Source organism: Anolis sagrei, chromosome 5 (assembly GCF_037176765.1).
Source record: "Anolis sagrei isolate rAnoSag1 chromosome 5, rAnoSag1.mat, whole genome shotgun sequence".
NCBI classification, from domain to species: domain Eukaryota; kingdom Metazoa; phylum Chordata; class Lepidosauria; order Squamata; family Dactyloidae; genus Anolis; species Anolis sagrei.
In genome coordinates this window covers 66351279-66372087 of record NC_090025.1, presented here as the reverse complement: position 1 = coordinate 66372087, position 20809 = coordinate 66351279, and the positions used below count along the sequence as shown (strand labels likewise).

General features: G+C 38.0%; 1 protein-coding gene across 1 annotated transcript; it reads left to right on the top strand.

The window, feature by feature from the left end:
• Positions 1-94: 94 nt before the first annotated feature.
• Positions 95-19527, top strand: CASP3 (caspase 3). Its single transcript, XM_060778645.2, has 7 exons — positions 95-205; positions 10060-10141; positions 11244-11368; positions 11934-12062; positions 13718-13893; positions 14523-14640; positions 16093-19527. Exons 2-7 carry the CDS (start codon positions 10068-10070, stop codon positions 16317-16319), a joined length of 849 nt encoding a protein of 282 aa, XP_060634628.2. The 5' UTR covers positions 95-205; positions 10060-10067; the 3' UTR covers positions 16320-19527.
• The last annotated feature ends 1282 nt before the right edge of the window (positions 19528-20809 follow it).

Here is a 20809-nt window from a genome sequence, read left to right as displayed (position 1 = left end):
CCTCCCTTCTCTCTTCTGAGGGCGGAGCAGGAGGAAGAAGAGGGAGCCCTTGGGTCACGGAAAGAGGAGGAGGAGGAGGAGGAGGAGAAGGAGAAGGAGGAGGAGAAAGAGGTGCCGCCTGAGGCCGGGGACAGAGACGCTGCGTGGCTGTGGCTGCTGCTTCTATTGAGAGAGAAGGAAGGAAAGAAAGGAGCCCGGTCTGGAGGTAACAAAGAGGCAAAATGGAGGAGCCACGGTGGCCGCCCCCTTCTCTCTTTCTCTCTGTCTCTGTCTCTTCTTTCCTCAGTTCAGGCGCCATCTCTGTTAGTCCTTTTCACCTCAAAGGGTGAAAAGAAACGGCATTGGCAATGGCTGGGCTCAAAGAAGAAGTCACGCCAAAGCCAAGTGGTGTTTTGTTTTTGTTTGGGGAATAGGATATTTGGGGAGGTTTCCCCCCAAACCCACCCATTTGAAGTCCCTAAAAGGGCAAGTTTTATTCGAGAAATAAGCAAGGGAGAGAAGTTAACGAATAAAGTCAGTTTTTGGGGGCAAAACTGACCCCAAAAGACTGCTTTTGGGGGAAAGTGACCCCCCCAAGACAGTTTTTGGGGCAAAAGGTAGGAAAAATGACCCCCCAAATGACAGCTTTTAGGGCAAGAGGTGGGGAAAGTGACCCCAAAACACAGTTTTTTAGGGCAAAGGGTAGGGAAAGCGACCCCTAAATGACATCTTTTAGGGCAAGAGGTGGGGAAAGTGACCCCAAAAGACAGGTTTTGGGGTAAAAAGTCAGAAAAGTGGCCTCCAAAGACAGTTTTTAGGGCAAAAGGTGGAGGAAAGTTATCCCAAAAGATGGGTTTTAGGGCAAGGGGTAGGAAAAGTGACCCCAAATACAGTTTTTAGGGCAAGAGTTAGGAAAAGTGACCTCAAAAGACAGGTTTTGTGGCAAAAGGTGGTGAGAAGTTACCCCAAAAAACAGTTTTTAGGGCAAGAAGTGGGGAAATGACCCCCAAAGCCAGCTTTTAGGGCAAGAGGTAAGAAAAGTGATCACAGAAGACAGTTTTTAGGGCAAGAGCTAGGAAAAGTGACCCCAAAAGCCAGGTTTTGTGGCAAAAAGATGAGGTGAAATTACTCTTTAAGGCAACAGGTGGGAAGAAGAAGAGCTTTCTGGGCACGCGCACACACATACACACAAATGACAGCTTTTAGGGCAAGAGGTAGGAAAAGTGACCCCAAAGGACAGTTTTTATGGCAAAAGGTGGGGAGAAGTTACCCCAAAATATATAGTTTTAGGGCAAGTGATGCGAAAAGAAAGTTTTTGCAGCAAAAGGTGAGATGTCACCCCAAAAGCCAGTTTTTAGGAGGGGGCAAGAGCTGGGGAAAGTGACCCGAAAAGACAGGTTTTGAGGCAAAAGGTGGGGGTAAGTTACCCCAAAAGGCAGCTTTTATGGCAAGAGTTAGGAAAAGTGACCCCAAAGGACAGGTTTTATGGCAAAGGGTAAGAAAAGTGACCCCCAAAGAGTTTTTGGGGCAAAAGGTAGGAAAGTGACCCCCATAAAACGGTTTTTTGGGGGCAAGAGCTAGGAAAAGTGACCCCGAAGGACAGTTTTTAGGGCAAGAGCTAGGAAAAGTGACCCCAAAAGACCATTTTTGAGGCAAAAGGTGGGGGAAAGTAACCCCAAAATACATTTTAAGGCAAGAGGTAGGAAAAGTGACGTGGAAAGACAGTTTTTGTGACAAAAGGTGGAGAGAAGTGTCCCGAAAGGATAGTTGTTAGGGCAAGAGCTAGGAAAAGTGACTCCCAAAGCCAAAAAATTACGCAAAAGACAGCCATTAAGGCAACAGGTGGGAAGAAGTTACCCCAAAAATAGTCTTTTAAGGCAACAGGTGGGGAGGCACACCCAAAAATAAAGCTTTTAGGGCCACAAGTGGGAAGAAATTGCACAAAAGCCAGGTTTTGGAAGCATCATGTGGGAAAAGCTACCCCAAAATACAGCTTTTGTGGCAAAGGGGGGAGATGTTACCCCAAAATACTGCTTTTAAGGTAACTGGTGCGGGAGAAGATGCCCCAAAAGACAGCTTTTAGTGCAAGAAATAAGAAAAGCTACCCAAAAAGCCAGCTTTTGTTTATTTATTTACACTTGTATGCTGCCCTTCTCACCCGAAGGGGACTCAAAGCGGCTTACAAGGTATATATACATAACAATATATTGTATTATTAGCATAGTACAATATCAGTATTAAATATTACTATATTGTACTATACCATTATATTGTAATATTATTAGTAATATTACATGTAATGTAAATATGTAGTTGTAATATATTAGTAATATATTGCATTATATTATAATATTAAATTGTAATATTAAATATTTAAAACAGCAGCTTTTAAGACTGCCGGTGGGGAGAGGATGCCCCAAAAGACAGATTTTAGACAAGAGGAAGAAAAGTTACCCAAAAAGATAGCTTTTAGAGCAGTAAGTGAAGAGAAGTTGCCCCAAAAGGCAACGGGTGGGGAGAAGTTGCCAAAAAACAGCTTTTAGGACAAGAGGTAAGAAAAGTTGCCCCAAAAGCCAGCTTTTTGGGAAACAGGCAGAGAGACCTCAAAAACCACCTTTTCAGTCATCAGGTGGGAAAAGCTACCTCAAAAGCCAGTTTTAAGGCAACAGGTGGGGCGAAATTATCCAAAAAGCCAGGTTTAAGAGAAACAAATGGGGAGAAGCTACCTCAAAAACTGGCTTATAGATAAACATGTGAGTTCAACTGCCTACAGCCTATGCTCCTAAATTGTCCTCGATGTGTTTTAAACTTCACCTCCCAGAATTCTCAGATCATTGGCCAAAGTGGCTGAGGTTGCTGGGAGTTGAAGTCCAAACACCTGGGGAAACAAAGTTTGAGAATCATTGTGAATTAATGCATTTTGCTGCCATCCCTATAGAATCATGGGAGCTCAGTGCTATACAATCATGAAAGCTGTAGTTTTAAGAAGTCTTGAGCCTCCTCTGCCAAAGAGGACTGGCATCTCAACAAACTACAAATCCCAGGATTCAACAGCATTGAAAGGGGTGTCACGCTGCATTAAATCTACATACTTTGGGCAAAAAGAATTGACCTGGTTTTTTAAGCAGAGCATCTATATCCTGCTGTTTCCTCCTCGCCCTTTTTTTCCACTCAGTTAAACATTGATCAACTTTTGTGTGACAGAAAGGGGGAAGAGTCAGTGAAATCATGCTTTCAGCTAAACAAAATACACCGCAGGCATTCAGTTTTGTATATGTCTCTCCAGAAAGAGGGAGGGCAGGCAAACTCATTATCATGTGTGTCATGCAGTCACAAATGAAATTAATCTCTTGAGTAACAAAGCAGGAAAAGTTAGCCAGAGTAATAAATTAATTATATCACAGTTCAAGTTGATGATTTTATGCACACATCTTGATATGTTGCTTATAAAGCCAGCTTTCCCTGCTTTTGTTCAGCAGTATTGTAGTCTTGTATCTTCAAGTATTTTCTAATTTCATGCGACCATAAGACCGTATCATACAGCCTTCTGGAGCTGATAGTATATAACTCACCCAAGGTCACTTAGGATTGAAACCTGGTCTCCAAGATCCCAGTTCCAGCACTCAAACCACAATGCCATACTGGTTCTCATTTGGCAATACCGTGTAATCATCTTTAAATGATAATACAGCTTTTGGTGACTTTGGATCACAATCCAAGACTGGAATGAAGAATTAATGGCAGGATATGGTAGAAACCTACTTACTTACTTTACTTAGGCGATCCCTCGTTGCCCAAGTAGGATAGTCTTCCAGGATCAGAATTCTTGTGAGTCCACAGCCACCTACAGATGTGGCTGGTCCAGCGAAGTTGATGGCGGAAGGCCATTGCTTCAATGCTGGTGGTCTTTGCTTCTTCCAGCACGCTGACATTTGTCTGCCTGTCTTCCCAAGAGATTTGCAGGATTTTCCGGAGGCAGCGCTGATGGAATCGTTCCAGGAGTTGCATGTGATGTCTGTAGACAGTCTACGTTTCACAGGCATATAGCAGGGTTGGGAGGACAATAGCTTTATAAACAAGCACCTTGGTCTCCCTGCAAATGTCCCGGTCCTCAAACAGTCTCTGCTTCATTCGCTGCACTCGCAGAGCTCAGGCAGTGTTGTTTTTCGGTTTCGATGGGTAGAAGCCCAAATGATTGAACAGTTACTGTACTTTGGACATTTAGTTATTTACTATTATCCCACCTTTCCCCTAATCTAGGGACTCATGACAGCCATGAGATAACATGTGTAATAGGAAAATACAATAAATCGCAAAAGGTTGTAGGCAAACAGACTGCATTACGAAGGGATTGATTCACTCAAGCAATCCAAAGCCCCGAGTTTGCAAGTCTGTTAATAAAACAGACTACAGCTACTGTAGAGTTTGACATTACTTTCTGATTCAATCCTGGGAGTTAAAGTGGTGAGGCACAAGCATTATTTGACAGAGAAGGCTCAAGACCTTGTAAAACTACAAATCCTGGGATTCCATAGCATTGAGCCATGACAATTAAAGTGGTGTCAAACTGCATTCATTCCGTGGTGTAGATGCACACACAATCTCTCTATATAAATGCTCTGTGCATAATGAGTACCTTAAAAACAAAAGAACCAATGAACGAAATCACACCAAATTTGGCAACAAAACGTCTCACAACACAAGGAGTGACCATCACTCAAAAATTATGATTTTGTCATTTGGGAGTTGTAGTTGCTGAGATTTATAGTTCACCTACAAAAAGAGCATTCTGAACTCCATCAACGATGGAATTGAACCAAACTTGGCACACGGAACTCCCATGACCAACAGAAAATACTGGAAGGGTTTGGTAGGCATTGACCTTGAGTTTGGGAGTTGTAGTTCACCTACATCCAGAGAGCACTGTAGACTTAAACAATGATGGATCTGGACCAAACTTGGCACAAGCACTCAGTACGCCCAAATATGAACACAAGTGGAGTTTGGGGGAAATAGACCTTGACATTTGGAAGTTGTAGTCACTGGGATTTACAGTTCACCTACAATCAAAGAGCATTCTGAACCCCACGAACGACAGAATCAGGGTAAACTTCCCACACAGAACATCCATGACCAACAGAAAATGTTTAAGGCCACCCAGTCCAACTCCCTTCATCAGGGCAAGAAAACGTAATCAAAGTCCTCCTGACAAAGAGCCATCCAGCCATAGATATAGATAGATAAATAAATAAATATGATTCACACACAGAGAGATATAGCATCACAGATATGAAAGGGACCCTTAAAGAAGGACAGTAATATTTTGTATGTTCCAGGGTGGACAAACCAGACACTCTCCACATCAACATTTACAAAGAAACAGCAAGAAATACTGTTTACCCACAAGCATAAAGAAATTACATATTTTAGAAACCAACACTTTCTCATTACTTTATTTTCCAGATTAACAGACTGGGCCACAGCAACGCGTGGCAGGGGACAGCTAGTCTCTTATATAATAATATGAAACTTTTTATATTCCGTCCTAACTCTCAGAAGCAACTCAGAGCAGATTCCAGTCATAGAAAGGAAGCATTCAATGCCTGAACATAACAACTAATAAACACCTAATAAAGAAAATTAAACTACACATCATATAAAAACAAATAATAATTTAACAAATTAGGATCAGATTTAAACACAAGATCTAACTGCCCACACAATTCTAATGTCAAAAAAGCTGGGAACCAGCACCTGAGTTGTTGCCAAAATCAAACAAAGCTCTACTCTTGGCAGTCTCCTGTTTATAAGGCATGAAAAGCAATAATATAGAATTTGAAGAGCCATTATTTTTATTCAAGGACTAAACCAGAGTTTAGCATCCAAACATCACTAGGAATGCAGAATTGAGCCATTTCCTGTGTTTAAAGACAATGGAACAACAACAAAAATTCCTGATCTTAATTTATCTTGACGTCACTCAAAACATTTTGTCCCAAGAGATTCACTTAATTTGTTTTGAAGTTTCTTGTGGACGTGATTTAGTGAGAGGTTTTGGAGCAATCCTGTGTTTATATCCGGAATTAGGCACTGTTGGGTTCATACACAAGAAAATTCCCACCATTCCTATTATGCAGAGCTTTTTCAGGAAATACTGAGAATACAATACCGTTTGAATTTAGCAGTATTTGTTGCAGTTATGTGCTTTCAACTTTATGAATTTTGTGTGACCTGAAAAACACTGTATAATGGTTGGGAATAGGTGGGAATTTTCTTGCATATAGAAATCTGTCAGTTGTTGATTTGAATTTTCATCAACCTCACAACGGGTCAATGGTAAAGGATTGTGCAACTTATAAGAAAGAACCGATCTGTTCTTCAAGGAAACATGACATTTGATGACCTTAACACTGTTGATGCAAAGCGTCTAACTCAGTGGTTCTCAACCTTCCTCATGCCACAACCCCTTAATGGTTGTGGTAACCTCCAACCATAAAGTTATTTTTGTTGCTACTTCACAACTGTAATTTTGCTACTGTTATGAATCGTAATGTAAATATCTGATATGCAGGATGTGTTTTCATTTACTGGACTAAATTTGGCACAAATACCTGATACACCCAAATTTGAATACTGGTTGGGTTGGGGGGATTGATTTTGTCATTTGGGAGTTGTAGTTGCTGGGATTTATAGTTCACCTACAATCCAAGAGCATTCTGAACCCTAGCAACAATTGAATTGAACCAAACTTGGTACATAGAACCCTCATGACCAACAGAAAATGCTGGAAGGGTTTGGTGGGAATTGACCTTCAGTTTTGGAGTTGTAGTACATCTACATCAAGAGAGCACTATGGACTTAAACAATGATGAATGTGGACCAAATTTGGCACGAATACTCAAATGTGAACACTGGTGGAGTTTGGGGAAAATAGACCTTGCCATTTAGGAGTTTTAGTTGCTGGGATTTATAGTTCACCTACAATCAAAGAGCATTCTGAACCCAACCAACAATAGAATTGGGCCAAACTTCCTACACAAAAGCCCCACATGACCAACAGAAAATGCTGTGTTTTCTGATGGTCTTTGGCAACCCCTCTGACACCCCCCTCGCAACCTCCCGGGTCCCGACTCCAGGTTGAGAAACGCTGGTCTAACTCAAGAGAGAACTTGGTTCAAAAGTAAAAATTGAAAGGTGTCATAAATGAGAACTTTGTTTCTTGATTTTTGCAATGACTCAGGTGCTGATTTGACATTAGAATTGTCTGGGCAGTTAGACCTTTGCGCTTTCATCAGGCTAATGTTGAGTTCCAGTTAAAAGTGAAAATGGAATAGTATGGTGTTGAACAATTTAGCCTTCTCTCTGTCATCTATTAACATTTCACAATCTTCTCTATATCATTTCCTTGTTTTTTCTCTTGTGATAAACATAGCTTTAAAAACTCCTTTTTATTATTTTAACCTCTGTAGCAAACACGAGTTCATTCTGAGCTTTAGCTTTTCTAACTTCCTTCCTACAATAGCATATCCTAGGAGATTCCTAGAGATATTAATCAAATCCACAAAACTGAAACTTCAAATGTGAGAGGCCGACCGTTTTTAATAATTAGCAGAGGAATACTATGTTGTGTATGTTTGCAAAAGCAAAACCTTAGATGTGAAAGGCCGGCTGTTTTTATAGTTAGCAGAGGAATATTATGTGTGTATGTTTGCAAAAGTGAAACCGCAAATAGGAAAGGCTGACTGTATTTTGTAATTCGCAGAGGAATACTATGTGCATGTTTTCCAGTTTATATCAGATGTGTTACTATGATGAATCAATGGAGTTTTCCATCACTGTGACTTTCTAGGGGCCACAAGTACATTTCTGAGGAGTTTTTATGTTGAACATTGGAGAGGGAACTGTTGCCAATTTCAATATAAATATCTTTTTCCTGCTGTTCTGTTAACTTATTTAGAAGTATATTGTACTTTGAGATACTTCCACTATATAGTTCTGCTTGGTTGGTTTCCTGTGTCTAGCAGATTTTAAAATGCTGTTTTGGCTCTTAAAATTGTAAAAGTGGCTTGTAATAAAAACTACAACATCCTGTAAATTATGGATGTGGACTCATCTTGTTATGTTTCAAATAATAATAATAATAATAATAATAATAATAATAATATTTGTAGGCTGCTCCCTCTCCCTGAGGGGTCTCAGGGCGGCTTACACACAAAAAGGCAAACATACAATGCACAAACATATGAAAATACCTTAAAGTAATACAACATAATACAAAATAATAACAACAGTGAGCTTATCACATAATGGAATTAACATCAAATTGAAAAACATGATATAAATAATTATATAAAACAAATTACACAAATAACAGTCAATGTTAAAACACCTATAATGATAAAAATAATTAAAATAGAAGAAAAATTGGCTATTATAGTTCTTTAAAATGTATCATAGTGGCCACAGGGTACAAGTAAGTCAGCTAACATTCAATAAGATTTGTATAGACTGCTGCAATGCAACCTGAGCCCTGCTACATGCACAATGGAGGACTTCCTTGTGGCAACACCAGAGGCACTCCAAGTGGCCAGCTACTGGTCAAAGGACATTTAATCAACCACCAAGCTTGCAAATTCTGTGTTTTGTCTGTTTGTTTTTGTTAAAAATGTAATACAAATGTCTGGTTGCTGATGACACAATAAATAAATAAATAAATAGTATAGACTGTCCTCGTCCTCTCCATATGCCAAAGTGCAGAAATGTGTTTTCAAGAGGTTTTTTTTTAAAGTGGAAGAGGGTGGGGATCGTTTTTAGGGAGGGAATTCCAGAGACAAAGACCGATCACAGAGAAGGTCCCCTCTCTCATTCCTACCAACTGTGCTTGTGACAGGTGTGGGACTGAGTCAGGGTCTCCTCCGCTGACCACAGTGCCCAAGATTTCCTATATAAGGAGATGGGATTTGACAGATATCCTGGGCCCAAACTGTTTAGGGCTTTAAGAAGACTTGGACCTTGCCATAAATCATAACAGCTGCTTTATTATTAATTTTTCCTAGAATTAATTTTTCTTAACTTTCTGTGACATTGGAAAAGTTTCCTATTGGGTAGGGTCAGAGGGGGAGAGAGTGTCAAAAAGTAGAACAGGAATTGGCAATGACTGTTCCTAGAAGGCATTTTTCATCCTTCACAGAATGAGATCATCCTCCCCAGAGAAATGTATATTCTGCTTGACAGAATATGACATCAGTGCATTAGTTGAGATGAGGTAATGCTTTAATACTCCCTCAAAGTTGGCTAGTAACAGCATTATTCTCTCAAGAGCTTTGGTGCTTCTGTATGTTAGCATCAGTGCAGTGGAACAGAAACAAATAATTGCTGACAGAGCATGTGTCTGACTGCACAAAATCAAAACTAATGTCTTATAGATGGATCTTTCTGTGACCTTTTGTTTCTACACCTGTGGCCACCTTACCTCATTTCAAGCCTGTTGTCTTTTCAACCAAAGCATGATTATTTTTTAAAGAAAGGACATTTTATGTGTTTCATTTTGTACCTGCACATAATAATAATACTCTTAGAATGTTAATTTTGCAAGCATTGGAACATGTTTATGCTCCCTGAAACTGCAGGCTCTTCAGTAATGATAGTTATAAAAATCTCGACTTCAGAAGCTTAGTAGAATGATGTTCAGAAAAAAAGTTCATTAACACTTCACACTTTTAATCATTGGAGTAGTTTTCTCTTCATCTGGGAGAAACTGAAGGAAATTCATATTTTTATCTGTTTATTTTAGTTAATAAAATTGCCCCTAAGATTCTTAAATAACTGGAACCAATTTGTCTCAGATAGGATTTGAGTCAGAGTTTGATATTAAAAAGTCGAAGATGTTTTGAATTACATTCCTTTAATTTGGCTACCAAATGGACTCTCATAAACTTTTGCAGAAAAAGACGAGGATATATTTATGGAAGCACACAGTATCTTGACAAATGTTAACCAACTGCATATAAGGCATAAAGAAAAGGTAGACCTGTATACAAAATTAAAAGGTATTAACATTTTGCCCTTTATTTCAAACAGAAACAATTATGGCAGACATAAACCATATTTTGAATTCATCACAAACATTCACAGATGCAAGAAAATCCTCCAGTTCTGAAGGGTAAGTGGGGCCTTTCGTTGGGGCAGTTTGTTTTTCTGCTGCCATTTTTATAACTTTTCTAGGCAGTGTATGGGTCTCCTTAAAATAGATGAAGTAGCCACCCCAGGACGCATCACTGTCTCCCATAAGGCTTGGCACCAATTACAGATGGATCAGCAAGCATGCAGTAGGGATGACTGACTACTCTCTTTCGCCACTATGGGCCATTTGCCCATTACTTTGCAGTGAAATATAAGGAAAACAAAAAAGTGGATGCAGTATCTCCCTAGCTTTAATATGTTGTTAAAATGATGTGGAGAAATGCCCTGAATACTGATCTACTGACATTGTTTTTGATTTGGGAGATACCACTTATCTGTTGTACCTGATTCTGTTTCAAACTCAGACATGTAAACATAAAGCTGTGAAAGATAGGATGCGAATAGTTGGTGACTGGCAACAGAATTAACAGTTTATCTCTGGTGACTTTGGGATCTCCTCATAAGGCTACTTTATTTGGTGGATATTAATTCATCCTCCCTCCACCTTTAAAGAGAATTTGTGCAACAAATGCTGGCTTCAAGAATCAATAGTTTTGAAGGACTTATTGTTATATTTCCCTTAGATCATTTCAGAATTGAGACTAGCCACTTTAAGCCCCTCCTCTTTGGCTTGTGCCACATACATATGCGTGTATGTTGGTGCTAGATAGAAGGTGTATATTGTACTTATGTCCTAGTTGCTGTGGGTTTTGCATTTAGTAGCTCATTTATGTTTCTGTGTGGGGAAAACCACAAAGAGTGTGGTTTTTCCCCCGATTCCTTCTTCCTGGTTTGATTTTATTGTATTTATTTTAATGCAAAGCCAAAGGTGTTACTCAAATATACAGAACATTCAGAGAGACATACTTCATTTTTCTTTCAGATGCTCAAGGAGATTGGGATTTATTTTGTCATTAGATTTTCTTTTCTTTCAAATGTAATAGAAGTGTGTGTGTGTGTGTGTGTGTGTGTACACATATACATACATACATTAGTTGGTATTGTGCATTTTAGGGAACTATTTTTTTCTAGCTACCCCTCATAACATTAGCATTTACATTATATTACTTTTTTTACCACAGGAAGAGCATACCTGTTAGTAAATCTGTGGATTCTGTGATAGAAGCAGATGAGAGTTATAGAATGGACCATCCAGAAATGGGGCTATGTATTTTAGTCAACAATAAAAACTTCCATCCAGCTACTGGTAAGTTCTTTTTTAAAATTTATTTCCTTTTTTCCAAAACTTTCCTTCATGAATAAACAAGATAATTAACATTAAGCTTGTCAAAAGCTATTTCCTAGAAAGTGATAAATACTTGTATCTTGGACTTCTGCAAAGTTACAAGCTCTTAAGTTCATTCAGCTGTGTGGAAATTAAAACCCCATAAAACAGTTTCCTTTAATTTTTTTTTGTTTAAGTAGTTTTCAAATGCTTTTTTTCTGGGCATAGTAATAATTTGGTTCACTAAGGCAAATTCCAGCTGTTCTTACTACTCACCTTGTAAATTATTTCCCTGAACTTGTACCTTGTCCTATTGTATTTGCAGCTTTTTCAATGTAATTGCTATTTTTAACCATATGGGACATCTCTTGATTCTGCCCTCCTTGTATTTTCCAGTCTAAACTGCTTTTGTAAATTATATGTATGTGAAAAACATGCAGGAACAAAGCTGCTGGCAACAACTGTATAGATATAACTCTTAAATACAACTCTGCACATAGGTTTGCTGGAAGTAAAAGCAACATTGTATTTTTATTTTAATATGAAGGGATGAGTTATCGATCTGGTACAGACAGAGATGCCGCACACGTTGTAGACACTTTCAGGACCTTGGGATATATGGTCAAGGCTTATAACGATCTTACGTGCAAACAGATTGTTGATATCCTTCGTAATGGTGAGTAGTGACTTGATGGGTAGATTGCTAATTGTGCTGGATTGAAAAATACAGTACAATTAGCAGAATACTTAGAATTCCTATTGTCTCCTCGCCTTAGGAATTTGAAATCCACTGAGGATTGATTACAGGAATCCCCTCGGTGGCCACCTCTTAGTTATCAACATCCACCAATGTTCAAGAACCATCATATTCAATGGCATAATTTTTAAAAAATATTTATTGTTTATTTATTTACAGTATTTATATACTGCTTTTCTCAACCGGGACACACACACACACACACACACACACACACACACACACACTCAAAGTGGTTTACACAGAAACAGTGGCAAAATTCAATGCCTTACAAATGTACACAAAATTACAATCAACACTGTAACAAAGTATAAAATTAATGAGACAATTCATCATAAGATGTAATAAAAAGACATTTAGTAAAAAAGACCTAGTAAAAACATTAAAATCACGTGATCCAAATGTCCATTGCACATATTTCACATTTGCTTCTTGTACTGTGTTCCTTATATGAAATGACAAAATCAAGGTTTGCTTTCTGGAGTTTGCTTGAGATTTTTTCAAGCCATGCATCCATACTTCACTTGGTCAATTGGAATATTGCCAGTGACTTCATTGCTAGATACTCCTTTAACTAATACTGGTCATCTCAGAGAACATCACCCAAGGTCTTGCAGTAATTTGCAATGGCTTCTGTGGAAAATCAGATATAGGCAGTCCCCGAGCTACAAACATCTGTCTTAAACGACTCATAGTTAAAAATGGGGGTGAAACAACAGGAAGTGAGAGAAATCCACCCCTAGGAAGGGAACTTAATTCCTGAAAATGTTATTATCATGGGGAAAAGGTGTCTCCACTGAAACTTTATCACCGGTCCTTGTTTCCACAGCAAGCCCATTTTTTCAAAGTCCAGTTATTACATGGACAGAAAGTGAGGTAAAATCTTCTGAACAGGAGCACAGACAGCAAAACAAATACAGCAGGGGTGTTAACCCTTCCCTGTGCTATCCAAAGCTAAAGAATATGCATTTTTGCCTGGAGTTCCACTTTAAAAATGTACCTCCCCATCCCGACATACATACAAATTCACCGTAAGAACAAACCTACAGAACATATTTTGCTCGTAACTTGGGGACTGTCTGTAGTAGACACACTTTTTGAAAGCTACTTTATTTCACAGTCTGCCTCATAATGTTTATAGTCGTTCTTGCGCTACATAAATGCTATAAGGTATACTGTGCTGCAGAGTATAGTTTTAGTAGCAGATTCCTCACATTCTGTGCTACAGTTTGAAAATAAGTGGTGCACTTCAGGGAACAGCCTACAACAATCTTTGACTTTGTGGAGGGTTTTGACTGCTCAAGCTAGTTTTTTTCAATAGTTGTGTGTTAATTTGAGCACTCAATGAGTATCTAAGAACAGTCTTCATTTTAGATTTTAAAAGCAGCTGCCTTAAATTATGTTTGTGTTTTTCAGAATAATGGTATCTCATTTTATAACAAACATAATGCTTTTCTTGGACATTTTGAAGAACAGTAGAGTTTTTCAGGTCTGTTAGCAAAAAAAAGTCCAAGAATTAATATTAAAATACAATATCTAGATTTTTTAAAAAATATATCTTTTTTCTTTGTAAGTTTCCAAGGATGATCACCACAAGAGGAACAGTTTTGTCTGTGTCTTGTTAAGCCATGGGGAAGATGGGCTGATCTATGGTACAGATGGCCCTGTGGAGCTGAAAATGTTAACTAGTCTCTTCAGAGGAGACAGATGCAAGTCTTTGGCAGGAAAGCCAAAGCTCTTCTTTATTCAGGTAACGGCTGTAAATGGACAGGCTGTAAAGCTTGCTATTATTATTATTATTATTATTATTATTATTATTATTATTGCAAGGCTGAGTGGCCATCTGTTGGGAGTGCGTTGGTTGTTCTCTGACTACCACAGGGATAATGGCATTTTGTGTAAATGTTTGTACAGCAAGTACAAGATGTGCAGCTATATTTTGTGACATCAAACAAATATCTACAATGTCTCATAATATTCCAGGCACTTGGGAAAGTATCTTTTAAAAAGGTGTTAGTAAAAGTCAATGGCAAAATTCATATTTTTGTGTGCAGACATTTGTAGATTGTGTTTCTGGCAACTCCAGTTGAATGCAGAAAAGACTTCTGTCTGAAACCCTGACAGAAATAGATAGACCAGTGATCTGGTTTGGTATAAGGCAGCTTTGTTTTTGTTTGAGTCTTTAAGCAGAATGGTTCATTATATGGAAAAAAATGCCCATTTCATGACATAAAGTCGCTTAGCATAATGATATGTTTTGTTTAATTACTGGCAATTTCAGTTCATTTTGCTAAGCAGATAAGCTTGGCCAAGATCTTGCACTGAGAGGCCTACCTCCAACATATAGCTACTCCTCACCTCTCTTTTCCCTTCCAATAGGCTTGTAGAGGAACAGAACTTGATTCTGGTATTGAAACAGACAGCGGCCCTGATGAAAGCATGTGCCAGAAAATACCTGTAGAAGCAGACTACCTGTACGCATATTCTACCGCTCCTGGTAAGATAAAAGAATGCCTGGTGCAGCCTTTTGGTTAAAGTATATAGGGCAAGATCCGGTATGAGTTATGCTCACAGAAGACCTTTTGAAATCAGTTGATTGAAATCAGTCACAACCCATTTGAGTTTCAGTGAGTCTGTGCTAAATGTGGTCTGAATCTAACCCACAGATCCATCTATAAATATAATAGATTGTTCTTTTGTAAAATAGTGTTTACCGTTCTCTCAGTTCATTATGCTCAATAAATGCAGAGAATGAACTGTTTGGTTTCATCCAGGGAAAGGGCAGGATCTTTGTAAAAATGAATTACTCATATTCCTCTTAGAAAGTTTATTTCTAAGATAAATAGAGGAATGTTCTTTGATAATTTAGCCACACATAGATGCCAGTTTTAATATTCAATTAGTGTGGAGCTTGCTTCTATTTGTGCTAGATTAATATCCTAGAGACCAAATGAAAATATTAACTTTAATCCAACTCTCAACCACATTGTGGTTTTGCAGTTAAAACTTGTATATACACAATGAAGAAAGTCTCATTGAACTCAGTTGGGCTTAGTTTTGAGTATATTTCTAAACCCAGTCAGTTTTAACGATTACTTTAAAATCACATTCTATGTGTATTGTGTTTTAACTTTTGTTCCGGGCATTTTAATGTGTTTATGTTTTAATATATGCTTTTATGGTTGCATTTTAACTATGTTTTAATATGTGATTTTATAGATATATATGACTATGTTGTACACTGCCTCGAGCCAAAAGGAGAGGCGGGAAATAAATATTATTATTTGATTCATAACAAGATCAGTACATAGCAAACAGGATCACTATGCTGGCTTTTGTATTTGATCACACGTCAGGACATTTCCCAAGTGTCTAGGACTGTGTGATGTATCGGCGAATAACACATGCAGATCTGAGTAGGGTGTCCTTTTGCAACTGACAGGTGGTAATTTTGTCAGCACCAATTATTTATTTTTATTATTATTATTATGACTACTACTATGGATTGTACTATAAGAGGCAAGGTTGAAGATAGAATTAGATTGATTTGAATTTTTTAAGCAAATGATTTTGAATAAGTTTCTGTAGTATTGGTTAGAGTATTATTAAATATTTTAAAATATATGAAGGTTTTATCTTTAAATGTCTTTATAAAACTCTAGGTTTTTCATTTCTGAATACTTGGAAGAGGAAAGAAACATGACTGGTTACTATGGTTTTGAACTTGTTTATTTTAATTGGATGTTTTTATAACAGATGTGTTAACTGTTGATTTTAATTGTGGTTGTTGTTTATAATTGTATGTGTTGGCATCGATTAGTTGCCTGTTGTGAAACTACCCTGAATCCCCCTCTGGGGGTGAGAAGAGTGGGGTATAAATGTGTGAAATAAATAAAGAATATAGTTGGTATTTGAAGAATATGAAATTTAATCCACCTCTCCTTTCCAGGGTACTACTCTTGGAGGAATTCATCAGAAGGCTCTTGGTTCATACAATCACTGTGTTTGATGCTGAAACAATATTCCCAGAAGCTTGAACTTATGCAGATCCTAACACGTGTCAATCGCAAAGTTACAGAATTCACGTCTTGCTCCAATCAACCAGACTTCCATGGAAAGAAGCAAATCCCTTGCATTATGTCTATGCTCACAAAAGATTTTTACTTTCCTCGTTAGAAATTCCTCCCTTGTCATACACAGACAGGCTAAAAAAGAGTTTTAGTTTTAACTCTGAGCTAGTAGTGTTCAATTACAGGTGCCTCAGTTGCATTAAACTAAAATCTGTGGAGAGAAACATTTCAATCTCCAAAATAGTTGGATAACTTGATAGTTCAGAAGCATTGCTTTGGGAGAAGGAAACACTGTGGACTTTCAGCAGTTCTCTGACTAAGAGAAATTAAAGGTTCAGGCCAAATAAGTTATTTATTTAGACAGTAAGAAGTTAGTTAATAAGGCACATTCAGTGAGCCCTATTAAACAGTCAGGAAATCACATAGGTGTCCCTTTCCCCAAACCAACACTTGGAAACAATCACAGCTGATGATAAAGAGCAATAACATCGCATTTTCAAAACAGCTTTCTTAATTGGGTTAATTCAAGATTGAACTGTACTATTTATTTTGCAATCGTGTGTTTATGTCAATGTGAACTTTTTCCGAATCAGTGTATTTAGGATTGGATTGTTAGCATCATTACAAAGAAGCCATGTTAAAAATGGGAACAAGGATTTGATAGTTTGCTAATAAATAGCAAATTCTAAATAAAATGCTTCCTTGCTTTGTGGAAACATTTTGGCTACTTTAATATACCATCTCTACTAAATTTTGTATCTCAGAGGTTTTTTAAAAATCTTAAATTTCACAAATGACAAATGGTGCTTGGAACTTTGTTCCTAACTAGATTCAAGGCCTATCTGGCTTTATATCTTGCAATTACATTTCAGTTTAGACATATGGGATTGTGCGTGTACTTGTAGAAGTAGTAATTTGTGCATTGTTGATCAATGTGGTCTAGTTTGTGATTCTTAGCTAGTATTAAGTAGTTTTTATTTATTTATATAGACATGGAGGCATGTGGAAAAAAGCAACTCCCATTTCCTGATTTTGATTTTGCATGAAAAGTATAATGTTTAAAAACAGAAAAGAAAGTTGAAGAGAATCCCAACTCCATAATGTGTGCAAATATTTCGAACCCCCTTGTAGCATGCTGAATAAAACCAAGTTTAGGCTATATGTATTAAGGATCGTGAACTTCATTTTCCACATGTTTTTGAAATCCATCTACATCTCGAACATTCCAATTAAGGGACTGTCTAGGTTCTTGAAGACCTCTGGCATATTTGATTCAGTTATTGAACTTTTGTTGTTTACTTGTGTGGGCTGCCATTAAATCCAGACATGCAGTCCTTGAGAAGATATGGACATCAATGGCCAGCATAGTCAATGGCAATGAAAGTAGGAAACACCATTCTGTAAAGCTGCATGATTCCCATCATGCCATCAAACCACAATCCCCCTAGGAGTGAGAAAAGTGGTATATAAATACTGTAAATAAAATAAAATAAATCCATATTGAACATTTCAAGAAACGGAAGTCCATAACATCTAATTGTTTGCCTTGAGGCACAAGACAACAAATCTTTGTCCTCTTTGTGTTGTCGAAGGCTTTCATGGTTGGAATCACTTGGTTGCTATGAGTTTTCCTGGCTGTATAGCCATGTTCCAGAAGCATTCTCTCCTGACGTTTCACCTCCATCCATGGCAGGTATCCTCAGAGGTTGAGGGGTCTGTTGGAAACGAGGCAAGTGAGGTTTATATATCTGTTGAATGTCCACGGTGGAAGAAAGAACTCTTGTCTGCTTGAGGAAAGTGAATGTTGCAAATGGCCACATTGATTAGCATTTGATTGCCTTGCAGCTTCAAAGCCTGCCTCAGGCAGACAAGAGTTCTTTCTCCCATCCTGAACCTTCCACAGATAAATAAACTCCAGTTGCCTAGTTTCCAACAGACCCCTCAACCTCTGAGGGTGCCTGCCATAGATGTGGGCAAAACATCAGGAGACAGTGCTTCTGGAACATGGCCATACAGCCCGGAAAACTCATCAACCCATTTGTCTTCTTTTCCATAAGGGCCCTTCATGGCATTTGAAGATGTTTCTTGTCTCTTCCAGTCATTTACATTAAACATACCCACCCCCCTTTCAAAATTTTCTCCAATGCCATAGGCATCAAAATTGCATTCATCTGAACCCCATTTTGGTTTGGATATCTTTCTTGAACTGGACACATTCCAAGTGTGTAGTATAACTGTGTTAATTTTGAATTCCCTAACTGGTTGAGCTCCTGCATGATAGAAGTGTTTAATCTGCATTCTGGTCACTATAAAAGTCAGGTAGAATACACCAACCAAAGGTGCAGTGCTAGTGAGTGTAGCATTGAAGGATCCAGCCCCATCCCACAAATGAGTTGTGGTCTGATGAGCTGTAGCACAATTACATATTGCACCACAACTAGCTTGAGGGAATGTGCTTGTATTACCTTTCAACACCTTTCTCACCAACGATGCAGAATTCCTTTGGTTTATATGGCTGCCTGGCTTTTAAGAAGGGTTGTTGCGTGGAACATTTGAAATCATAACAGTAGCAATTATAAATGAATAGCAAGACTAGTTTATGATGTCATAATACAAAATAAACCCATTCCACGAATGCTTGAAGGAACAGATAAGGAGTTCTGCTGCGTACAGCTGGGCTACCTATGTTTCTCAATGGATTGTGGCCATTTAAGGACAGTACAGCTGTAAATTCTTTACACATAGGACAACCCTGTGGAAAAAGAGTTTCAATGTACTCCATTGTGTACTTGAAATCATAGTTTAACAGGGCATGACAGATTGATCTTTCCATTATGCGTAAGACTTTGGTGCTGATGGCCCATATCAGTACATGGACTCCTTTTACTCAGTCTGCCAACCAACTCTTATGCTGCCCCAGATACACCTAGTTGGAGTGTAAAGCTGGAAGAACAAGAGTGTTCTAGCAACTGACATAATACATGGTTATTTATATAATTAAGCATATATGAATATATAGTCAGCTGAAAAATTAAGTACTTGAAAATTTGGTCTAAGTCCAGTTGCTGGGCCCAAAAATGTATGTGTTTAATTTACCAAGATCCCATTGATCCAGTGGTTTTAGTGTACTCATGGCTAATTGGATTTAGGCCTTACACATATTTTCCTGTGTTCACAAAGAACAATTTCAGGATTCTAGGCTATCACTGCAATCAAAATTCTTGAAGAATGTCTTGGTGTATTGAATATTATTTCATGTTCTGACCAGTTCAACTTTCATATAAGAATATCTAATAAACCACATTGTCTATAAATTGTTTATCAGTGGTCTCTTTTTTTAATTGTAGAAATGTAGGATGGCTTATTCCTATCAGTTTATATTTCCAGTGTCTACTTTGTGAAATCTTGTAAGTTTTATTTCGCAGTTGAAAGGGCACGAAAAATCAATTTCTGTTGGCCATTAGTTAATTTTTAAGAAACAGGTGAATAGTTCAAAAGAACACACATATCCCTGAAAATCAAGGAACTTTCCAAAACTTTCGAACTTCCGATCCTTTTTTTTTCCATTTGGCATTCTCTTGGAAGCATGTGTATTCACTTTCCAGAATTTATATTTTTAGACATCCTGCAGCTGAATGTTTAACACATATTTTGAAAACATAATTTAACAAAACAAAGTGAGAATAAATAAATAAAATTGAGGACTATTCGGTGAATGGATAATACTGTATTCCTCTGACAATTGTGAACATTAATTCGGCAACAATTAATGGTACTGACACAAAGATAACATTTAATTTGTAGAAATTTAAGTTCTGATTCCAAGTCCACTTACTTGGAATCTAGAGTTTGTAATATCCATATCTATTTTAAAAATCAACTAAACACTGCAATGGGCTAAACCCTTGTGACAGCAGGACTGAAGACTGACAGGCCAAAGGCTCGAATCAGGGGAGAGCATGGATGAGCTCCCTCTGTCAGCTCCAGCTCCCCATGGGAGGACATGAGAGAAGCCTCCCACAAGGATGGTAAAACATCAAAACATTTGGGCATCCCCTGGGCAAGGTCCTTGCAGATGGCCAATTCTCTTAACACCAGAAGTGACTTGCAGTTTCTCAAATGGCTCCTGACAAGAAAAATAAAGTACACTTTTGCACTACAAAATCAAGTGTTTATTAAATTATTGAGTAATTTTAATCAAAACTTTTAGATTCTTTTAATCTGGACCAGACAGATTTATGTCACATATTTAAAACATTGTGTAACTTTGCAGAAGGTGTTACACAATGCCTGTTGTGGTTTTGGTAAAATCATATATGCAGTCATCTTGCATAGCACATAGAATTGAACTACAGTATTAAAATTCTGCAACCCTGCAACTTTAAAGACACACAACAACATATTTTTGCACATATCATTGAAACAAGCTTCACTGAATACAGTAGGATTTATTTTGAATCGTTTGAGTTGGAAGATGCGTTACCTTATTTTTGCTGACCACTCCTGAAAAACTTCTGCTTCTGACACATGGTAAGGTGTCCTGTCCCTGTCACCCCCCCCCCCCCAACTTACACAGGACATGTCTCATCTTCTATA